The sequence below is a fragment of the Trachymyrmex septentrionalis genome, unplaced genomic scaffold, assembly GCF_001594115.1.
Source record: "Trachymyrmex septentrionalis isolate Tsep2-gDNA-1 unplaced genomic scaffold, Tsep1.0 scaffold121, whole genome shotgun sequence".
Taxonomy (NCBI): domain Eukaryota; kingdom Metazoa; phylum Arthropoda; class Insecta; order Hymenoptera; family Formicidae; genus Trachymyrmex; species Trachymyrmex septentrionalis.
Genome location: NW_017304341.1, coordinates 63,837 through 74,653, shown reverse-complemented (window position 1 = coordinate 74,653; position 10,817 = coordinate 63,837). Strand labels below are relative to the sequence as shown.

General features: G+C 38.7%; 1 protein-coding gene and 1 pseudogene across 9 annotated transcripts in view; both read right to left on the bottom strand.

Moving 5' to 3' along the window:
* Nucleotides 1-699: 699 nt before the first annotated feature.
* LOC108754799 lies at nt 700-2,530 on the bottom strand (annotated as a pseudogene).
* An 806-nt stretch (nt 2,531-3,336) lies between these two features.
* LOC108755071 overlaps nt 3,337-10,817 on the bottom strand; it is a 53,602-nt gene continuing 46,121 nt past the window's right edge. For all 9 annotated transcript variants that reach the window (XM_018497889.1, XM_018497844.1, XM_018497834.1 and 6 more), the window contains exons 3-6: nt 6,769-7,544; nt 6,357-6,674; nt 5,561-5,879; nt 3,337-5,237 (exon numbers count right to left, since the gene is read on the bottom strand). In XM_018497889.1, coding sequence (XP_018353391.1) covers nt 4,830-5,237; nt 5,561-5,879; nt 6,357-6,674; nt 6,769-7,544 — 1,821 coding nt within the window. In that variant the 3' untranslated portion in view covers nt 3,337-4,829. The remainder of the gene's footprint in view (nt 5,238-5,560; nt 5,880-6,356; nt 6,675-6,768; nt 7,545-10,817) is intronic.

The following is a 10,817-nucleotide window of genomic DNA, read 5'->3' as shown; positions in this document are numbered from 1 at the left end:
ATATATATATATATATATATATATATATATATATATATGTGCGTGTGTGTATGTATACAGACTGCAACAAATATAAACTTTCCCACGGTAAGCAAATAACAAGCTTGTCATTATATGAACCTATACAACACAGATTATGTCAGCAACATTGTAATAATATTACAATGTTCCAGTAATATTACAATAACATTGCAAACGTTGCAGCAATGTTATTGTACGTTTCTGCTGTATGGGAAGCATGAACATTCGTATATTTTATATTTGTATCATTTTTCATATCTAGATATCACCTATCACCTATCAATCTAGGGCCGGCTTCACCGATCGTTGCACCTATATGATTTTTCGCATGTAAATATCATTTTAGGCCGGGCTTCACCGATCTAGTTTCATATCGCACGATCTTTCTCATAATTTTGGCAATTGATTTAAGCCGAGTTCCACAAAGTGCGCGTTCGATAATTTGGTATTCGATCGGATTTGAAGGGTCTATTTGAAACAGGAATCTTCATATAATCAAAGTCTGGTAACGAGAATCGATCGCATTGTTCCGCGATATGCAATGATAACGCAATAGCAGAGGCAAGTGCTGGAAGTGATCTCAATTAACTCTAATTGTAAAGCGTATCAAACGTATCAAAAACTTTATTTTTGAACTACGAAATGATATAACAATTTTTTTTCATAATCTTTTGTCTCTTAGCAGATTGTACACTTACTAACTGTCCGTTTTCTCGCCTCTCCAAGATCGTTTTCACCATCGGTTGACGCACTTTTGCGCTTTCCGTCGTCGGAAGTTTTCCTTCTTCATTAAGGGAGAAGTGTCCCTTTTCTGCGTCACCAGCCAACGCAGTTTTCTTACTTCCTGGCCCCTTATTCTTACTTAGAAACGCCGTATCTGCCTCATCTCCCTGCCGCTCTATCTCCCTCCTCTTCCTTTCTATCTCCACGAGCAACTAGGTTTTCCTCGTTTTCCTGTCGATCGAAGCGATCATGTTCATCTCGCTCAAGTCTTTTGGCCGGTTTCCTCGATATCTCTATCGTAACGTTCTTCTCTTCGACTCGATCCAATCGATTGATCTTTTCTACACTGTTATCCGGCGATCGCGTCTCGCGTTCTTCCCCGCGACGATGTTGATAAGGATTCTTTCCGGGATTTCTGTGCACTTTTCTCCTTCTCCTCATCCTCCTCTGTCATCGCGTTCTCTGTATCTCTGCTTCTTCTTCTTTTCTAGCCGCGATCTACGATCTGTTCGTTTCTTCTTGCACATCACGTTGAGCCGAGTAGCGATCTTGCTGGTTCTTATCTTCGACCTCGCCGACTTCGGGCTGATGCGGATTATTGTCACGTTTCTCGCGTATTCTTTCTGCCACCTTGTCGGTATTTCTTGTACCATCGTCACTACGTGCTCCACCTGCCGACGTTTCTGTTTTTCCGCGCCAAAGTGAACGAACGACTGCTTCCATCCGCTTCCGATAGATCTTCAGCGATGATTCCGTCAAGCGTATAGTTTCGATGTTAGATCCTATCGGGCGTCCGATTCTTTTCGAATCGACTTCTCTTAAAGTGTCTGGGACATTACGTTAACGGTTGTCGCATGCTTTTATCGAAGTACTCGGGTTTATCTTCATCTGGATAGTAATGTGATTCTTGTAACGATTCTTTAAAATTATGTGCGTCATCTTGACTATTTGTAATTAATCATACTCTCACAATCACTCTGTATCGTTACAATTGTGAATTTCTATAAAGTTCATTTTTTGCGGAGCACTCTTGCTGGAATAATAAACTTTGTGTTCAACATCAGTGAAAACGACAGAATATTCAACTTTAATGTCCTACGAAAAAATAATAAATAAGTCAATGCGATTGCAAAGTAAATCTACCTGCAAAATGTGTAGTTCAATTGGAAATTACATGTAACAGAAATCATTTCTTTGACAGTCAGTATTTGGTTTCGCCGCAACAATATTTTTTTCTAAAATAAATTGTAATGAAATGAGTATCATTCTTGCTTTTGAGGAGGATATACAAAACTATTAAATCTTTCTCGTTAGAGTATTATGTTAATAACTCGTATTTTATATCGCGCAGTGCCGAGTTTCATCGTTGATAATACTGTCGCAGAATTTGCAGATTTTTAAATGGGATCGTGTTTCACATGTTCTTTCTCCCCCCCATTCGCGAATAAAATTACTCACGAGATTTAGGAGAGTCTTTGTCTGAATATGCGCCGGCGGTTCTGCAATATTACAAGATATTTTATGCAATGCGAAAAGCATCGTGCGAAAAATGCTATCTCTCTCGTGAATTAGCGAGCATAGCAATAAAAATAACTAAAGAGATAGTTGCTTGCGTAAATCGCAGTGTTTATATAATTTATGAGGTAGCGAAATAATTCTATCTACCGTAATATTGTATTTGCAAGATTTATTCAGCGTGTAAAATTGGTACTTGCCTAATTATTTAAATCTGCTACGTAATTTACGAGGCAGATGTTTATGTTATGTTTATGGTCCATTGCAAATAACTTTTATACAAGTAAATGATCATTTATAAGAATTTAATCTCTTTTTAGGAACATATTAAAACTTTTTAAATTCTTTCTAAATATTCCTAATGAAAAAAAAATAATATTTGCAGTGATATTTTTAATTAAAAAAGACTTTTTCTCTTTTGCTATGGATTTAAATTGAAAAAAAGTAACTAAACAAAAAGTGAAATTATTTTTTCTGATTTAAAAAATATGTTTTTGAAAAAATTAATGAATAAATGAAAAAAATTGATTACAACATACTTTTCAATTTTTAGCTTTGCAGTTAAAAATTGTAAAGACGGTGAGTGAAAACAAAGATATTAAACTCAATGTTACAAATTTTTTTTATGTTAATAATTAATTCGCGTTATATTTTATCCTTGATAAGATGCAATAATTATCTATTTTATACAGATGCGGATTTCAAGAAAAATTACCTAAAAAATTGGAATCCAAAAGTCTGTATGATTGAGAAGTATTAAAAAGTAAAAAGATTCGCGAAGGAACACAAAATTATGATAGTGATCAAATACAAATCTTTTTCAGTCCTTAACTGATAGTATAAAATTTAAAAAACATCTAAAAATTGTGTTGAATATTTTGAGTTTTGTGATTGAAGAAAGAAATACAAAGCATTCTAGTACTAATTTCTTTAGCTACATTGTTTTTTTTTTTAATCTATAGGAATAATGGGAATAATTAATAATAAATTAAAAAAAGGAACGCGTAGATTTATATAAATAAAAATGATCATGTAATTAAAATAATTCTCAAACAATTAATTGTAACGAATGTTTTGTGGATACATTTTTTTTCGCGCTAGTATAATAACATATACAACACATTTCGCGCATTGTATGTGTGATCTTATGTTTTACGTGTCGTGTATATGTCAGTATGTATGAATGTATTTATATGTATGTCAGTATGTATAAATGTATTTATATATTTATGTATGTGTTGTATGTGTATGTGTGTGTGCTTAAAACACATACGTAAAACATATTCCCAAATTCCGGGAATATTCCTCGACGAATATCTTAAGTACTAAGCGAAGTAAAGTAACGAAAGGATAATGTCGTATAATTTTGATCAATAAATTAAGTTAGATCGATCAGAGTGTAGAGTTAGAAAAAGGATAGAGAGGGAGATAATAAATAGAGTCTTCTCATTGTATCTTAAACAGCTTAGCGAGCGTTCCTCGTTCTAGAGGCGACGATTCTCCGCCCTAAATTAAACTTTCAGAGGACGAGCGTTGTGTTTCGATGATTCTGCAGCCCAATTTCGAGACAAACATGTTTCCCGGGAGCGCTCGGTGAACTGCTTGAGATTTAAGAACGCGAAATAACGATACCACCGAGCACCGTCGTCGACGTCGGCGTATGACGTCGAGCGTCGCGACGCGAGCTCGTGCGCAGTTCTCCGCGGAAGTCGCCAGCACGGGGCACAACAAAAAATACGATGAGGTACAACAAAGGCGATAAGAAGAAACACTCGTTGAAGTATACGATGCGTGTGATAAATAATAGCGTGTACACACGGTGATCGGAGAGACGCGAGACCTGAAAGCGGGTCCTGAAGGGCCGTCTGACTATCTGCGCGACTTATTTACAATGCCCTCCTTAGAGACTACTCTGGCGATTGCGCGATCGATCTCTCGTTCCCTGATACCGAGCTGCCGTCGGGCAGACCGTCGAGTAATCGTCGAGACGTAGAAATTACGTTGATGCTACTCGGTGACGCCGCGGTGATCACGAAGCGATATTCATGTGACGCGCGCTCCATCGATCGCGATGATTGGTAAAAAAGCTGATTCCGACCGCGAACGATCGGTAGAACACGCATCAGTGGCTCCTCTTTCCCGTTTACCTTCCTCTCCTCTCCATTCCGCTATTTCCTCGTCAAATCGCCCGTGCTTCCGGGTCTCTTATTTACATACTCTACTCGAAGATCCCTCTCGTCTTCCTCATTCAATCGAATTCATACCCTCTCAATACCGATCTAGTTATTGTCTCCCTCGATTCGACGAGAAGCGGATTGACGCGACTAGATTAGACGCGAAGCTATCGGCTACCTAGATGGAAAAGGAGAAAGAGAGAGAAGAGAAACGCGGTTGCAACTTTCGACGAGGAGAATCTCCGACGTTTGGTCACGTGTCTTTAGTTCCGTTTCGGATGAAATAGCTGGTCCCGAAGCATTGCCCGTCGTCGAGGTCGACGATCCTCCGGAGGGGGATCTCTTCTTTCTCTTCTGCGGCAAGTTTTTTTGATTTTGCGCACCGTATATGCCTCTTCAGTTGGCGACTTTCACGAACTCCGGGTTCGGCATGCTACAATTCTCAGTTGCGTACGCCGGATGGACGAAGCCGTTCCCGCCTATCGCAGCGTTCTTGCGGTCCACGGCGCGCACCCTGACGAAGAGGAAGGCTGCGACGAGAGAAGCCACCACAACGACCAGCAACAGCATCACCAGACCGCCCACGAAACCCGGTAGGCTCATGCAAATCGTCTCTGGATCGGTAGATGCAGCGTTCTGTATGACCACGGTGGTATCATTGCTAGAGTTTGTTGTACCCAGCGCAAAGTTGACGTCGCCCGGTGCGACCACTTGGATGACCCTCGAAGTGTTCACATCCGTCATCTCCTGTGCCGCTCGTTTGTACACATGGGTGGAGAATAGGGTCACCGTGTGATAGATGTTCTGAAAATCGAGGGTAACCGTTGTAATGCAGAAGAATTCGCGTCATAGTAGGATACCGAACGGTACCGCAAAACGCGTCATTGATAATGTATTTGCGAGCTACATTGCATAAATTGAAAAAGAAAGATGACAGTTCACATTAATAACTTGGCAAATGTCTCTTGTCTTGGAAAGCAATCGGTGTTGCGTATATTTTTTTAAAGCATCTTTCAAATCTTATTAATTCACTCACGTAAATGCTATTTTTAAAATGAACTCTTCACGTCCTTGAATCGCTTTTATTATTACATATTAGTGTAGGAAATAGAGTTTAAAACACTTACGCTTTCATCATCTTCGTGCGGCTCGTCATGCCTTCGCCTCCTAGCGCCTCTGAGCTCAGCCGGAAAACCTTCAACCGACCTTGGCCGACCTCCAAGGACGACTAGATTACCTTCAAGCTCGTCTGTGCCAACGGTTCCTTTTCGCTTTGATACAGTTTGATATGGCGCTCGATGGCCGGGCAGAGGAGGCGGAGGGAGATGGATATTATCTTGGGGACTTTGGGGTGAGCTACTCGCCGTAGCGTCACCCGGCGTCGAGCTGGGTGAAGAGGACGAGGTCTGTGCTTGCGGTGCCGGAACGACGTCCGGATTCAGTTCACTAGAAACAAAAATTAATTTATATTTTGTGCTTTAGAACAATTCATAGTCTTACTATACCATTTAATAAACACATTCTCTGAATCTATACTCTCGTAGAAGACATTCAGAAAATATCTAGTGAAATATGCATGGAAGTCAAAGAAAATCCTAAGAATATATTGAATCATACATTTTTAACGATTCGTATCTATATTGTTCCTTATAATGAACGTATTATTTTCAGTACTCTCGCAGAAGATATTCAGAAAATATTTCAATAAAAGATGGAAGTTATGAAGAAAATTCTGAGAATACTTTAAATTATATATCTTCAAATAAAATAAGATATCCTCTTTAGAGGAATGTAATTTCCATCAAAAGAAATCTTAATAGATCCAACTGATTTCTTTTTTTTTTTTTTGCGAGATTTTAATTGACCGCTTCGTAGAAAAACTTTCTTCAATAACTACACGTTAATGCTCATCCGCTTTCTCACCTGTACGATCCGGTCGGTCCGCTGGGATGTCGCGGATCAGGATATGGTGCCGGTGGTACGACGTATTCGGGCACAGGGGTACCGTACTCCGAAGAAAGACCTTGCGAGACCGGTGTGCCATATCCGTGAGTAATGCCGCCGGCAGGTGTGTCGTACTCAAGACCAGGATGTCCACACTTGGGCTCGGGGCAATTGTACCGGCAGACTTGAATTACGCACTGGAAATGGACGTTCATGCTGTCGGGGAATTTAAAGGCTTGGAAATAGGCGAAGCTAACAACTGACGCACTCGGGCCGAAGTTCTTGATCTTCTGGAACCTGCGGAAGAAATGTAACTTCGTATTCTTCTCCTTTGAAGAATATATAAACGATCGTCAGAGATATAATATATCATTGTAATATTAGGACTCACCTGGACATGATCTTCGGCCTGACTACGCAACCGTACTGATCGACCAATTGAATCGGTGCCCTCTTGCCATCGTGAGCGACGCAATTTCTCACCAGCATGTCGAACTTGTTCTCGTCATCCTTGATAGCCAGTACCATCGTCATGGTCTGACCGATTTTGACGATGCCGGACACCTCGCTGGCCCAAGGACCTTTACCGACTTGTATCTGCATCCAACACTGCAGGTTGTCGCCGAGGAAGTTGGCGGTGACGGCGTGTAGCATGTCAACCTGGAATGGCCTGAAGGTGACCGCCTTCTCGTAAAAGTCGTACCAAGTACAACGCAGCTTCCTCGCTTGATCCCACACTTCCTGCACGTACGGATCGTATTGCACGATAATAGTATTCTCCACGTAGCTACCGGATGGCGTCGGGGCGCCATAAGCAGCGACGTTGTGATTCGCCGACGAGCTCATGCCGCATGAATTGAGGAAGATCTCGAAGGTTGCGCTCAAGTGGCCGGTACCGGGCTTCAAATGAACGCAGTGCGGATCCGAGTAGAAGCCCTTACTAAAGATCATACCGTAGAACGGCCGATCGAACTCGATATTTACTCGCATGTGCGTTTTCTCGCATTGCACCTGCAGATGCTTGATCTGTGGAGTATCAGGCGACGCCAGTGGCCAATTTTCCTCGTGAGCTACTGGTGGGCCATATTGAGCTGGAGCTCCATAGACGGATCTGTGTTCCAGAGGCAACGCACTGCTGTCAACCAACGGTGCTTCACTTCGTACACTCTAATATAACAGAAGCAAACAAAACCTATATATAGATATAAAAAAGTAAGTGTAAATATAAGAATTAAAATATGAGAGCGATGCGATTAATAATAAAACATGAAGAAGCAATTATCTTCTTGGTAAACTTCACACTGAGATACAAATATGGCTGCTTGAATGAAACTTTTTCAATTTGCGTATTAAGTACAGCATTGCATGAATACAATGTGTCACAACTTTGAAGACTTTTCGGTTGCGTTGCAATGACGGAACGGTGATTTACATCGTGCCCTTTTCAAGACCTTGCACGTACACGTTTCGAAACTGTCTTGTAGTTCTTATAATGGAGATTCCATTAAAGTTTTAACAGAATCGTGCAACACATTATCGTGACAAAAAGTAATAATTCACCATCTTTCTCCGTCATCTCGACTCCTTTCTTTCTACGCCCCAACAAATACTTTTGCTGGATATATTTCGGTCTTTCTGGAGTTACAATCAATAACGCGAGTACACCTCCCTTTTTTTTTATGTGCACTCTCTTGTCATCGCATTCTTCATTCCGTTTAATCGCGTAGCGAGCATTATAAAATAAAATTACGGAAAGAACGTTTTTGCTAAAGTATCTAAAAAGTTATATGTGTGAAAATAATTTTGTTGGACTATCAAATAATTATGTAGAATGTTTAAGCTGCTAATTGCTAGAATATCAAAACTTTTTGCAGTATTGCTTATTATGCATCCTACATAATTATTTTAATCTAAACAATTATTTTCTGACCTGTATCTAGCTACTAAATTTTTAGATACTTTAGCAAAATTGCTCTTTCCATGTAGATATAAAAATGTGAAGCAGTATTAAAAATTCCACGAATGTCGCCGATTGTCACAATCTTTTACATAATACCAATCGAACACAATTTACAACTCTTGAAATTCCGTAGAATCTCGTGGAGGAACTTCCTTGAGAAAAGCTTTCCGAATTCTACCTCCTTAAAGTTCACCGTATTGAAGTCGAGAGAACGTTTGAGAAAAAAATGAACCTTTCACATTTTTCTTTTTCCTTTTTCTTATACGGTTTATTTCTTCGCAGGCTAAGCTAGTACAAGATAAAGATAAATTCTAGCAAGCTTTTTGATTAATAAAAAGATTATTTTGTAAAATATATTGAAAGAATTAACATTAATCGCACTGCAAACATTGTAACATAATATTAAGATATTCTAAATTACGGCTTGTCCTTTTGTGATTTTATGATTTAGCACATACTACGTAATAAGATCTAAGCTAATTTATAAATTAAAAATCAGTGAAAAGAAATTTTTTATTTATGACTGGGCAAGTCATAAACTTAAGATTAGAATGTCTTAATTTTATTTTATAACGTTCGCAGTGCGATTGATTGATCCAATCTATAAAATAATCTATTATATAATATTCTATAAAATAATCTTTCCATTAAAAGTAAGTTACAATACGCTGATTTAATTTATTTCGCGTGGAATATGAATCGTTGTACGACAAGCACGTATGTTAATAATGCTTGAAAATATGCTGACAAAAAAACGTGACTGAAAATGCGTGTACTGTTAGCCAAAGAAACATTTGTCGAGGGGAATCGAATATGAGCTCGCAAAAGGTAGGACGACGAGCCGGCCGACTCCCTCGGGCAATTTTGTATTCTGATTTGGCAGAATTGCAGGAGGATAATTATGCGAATCTGCGTACCGAGACCAATGTCTTCACTTCCGCCAGGAGATCGTTCTAAATACAATTTTACTTGCAGCACAGTGCACTTATCGTATCCTTTCATGCTTTCCCCAATTTGACACGCAACTCTAAACACATTGCTTCATCATTAACTTAATATCTATGTTAATATCGGGTACATTTTACATTTGATTCCGTGACACGAATCTCGTGTGAATGATTGAGTAGACGTACAATTATCGTTTTTATTGCAATTAAAGTAATGTAAAAACAATAATTGTAAATTCGTAAACAAATCTCAGATGCATTTGCGTGCTAACAAGATATCATGTTTTATTATAGCACAAGAAGAAAATAAAGAGTTACGCGGAAACTGCAGTATATTTAGAGATAACTGTATTAAAATTAGACCTCGTCATATACCAATTGCAACAATTTCCATTATGAGGTAATTACGGAAACCAAATGTTCACGTTTACGCATACATGGTCATAAATTAGGTCACATAAATCTTATAGCAGTGATGCAGTCGTTAATTTCTAAACAGTGCACCATTGATTTGTATCTGTTATTAACATAAATTAATTGATTATTAATTTATATATTTACTAATAGTTATAACATTGATTATGAAGTTATTAATATAAATTAATTAATATTAATGATAAATCGAATATCTATTATTTCTTATAAATAATAAGCCATCACAGTTTAAAAAATATTTAAGACGGAAAATTGCAGAGCTTCACTTAAAAAAAAAGTGATCTTGCAGTTATAGCGAAAATTATCTAAGTACGAAAAATTAGCTAAAATATACAAATTTCTAGCAAGTACTATGATATTGGATATGCATCTTATCATACACATGACAGAGATTTGTGCTGTAAATTCTATACGTATGATATATAATTTTCTATCAGATACGAAAAAAACAGCATATATTCTAGCTGGAGCAGCAAGATATTTTTTTGCGTGTTCTATATATAAGAATATATTGCTCTGAAGCTTATACTCTTATACTCTTAAGCCTGACCTAAAGAAATCGCTATTAAATTGTTTGAAGCATTCAATCTCGAAATGGAAAAATTCAATTTTCTTCATATCTTGGTCTCTTACTTATCTCGATAATACGGTCATGATTTCTTGAAAAAACCAAGGCAGTTACTCGCGTACTGTAATTTAGAAAACGCTGAAAGGGAAGGATGTAAACGGAAGGCATCGTGTCGTGCGTTAATCGTTGGACGGTACCAACACCGTGACAGACGGATGACAGTAGTGATTCACAATCATCGCTTTATGGCGGTTTGTAAGCTGGGCAGGTCGATGGTGTACGCATACCTGTCCGCTTTCTTGTTCTACTTGCACCTGCGCCTGATCAGGTTCATGGACTTTCTGAATAGAAAAGAACGGCGCGGAACCGGTATAATCGAAATCACGATCCGCTACGATCGTATGAAGTTAAGTGAGCGCGATCTTCTCTTTCTGCCGGTCCGCCGAATTTCCAGCACGAACGTGTCTTAATCAAGCATATGTTGAGGCGAGCCAATTAGTCCGTGAATATCTTCATGAATAAAAAATCTG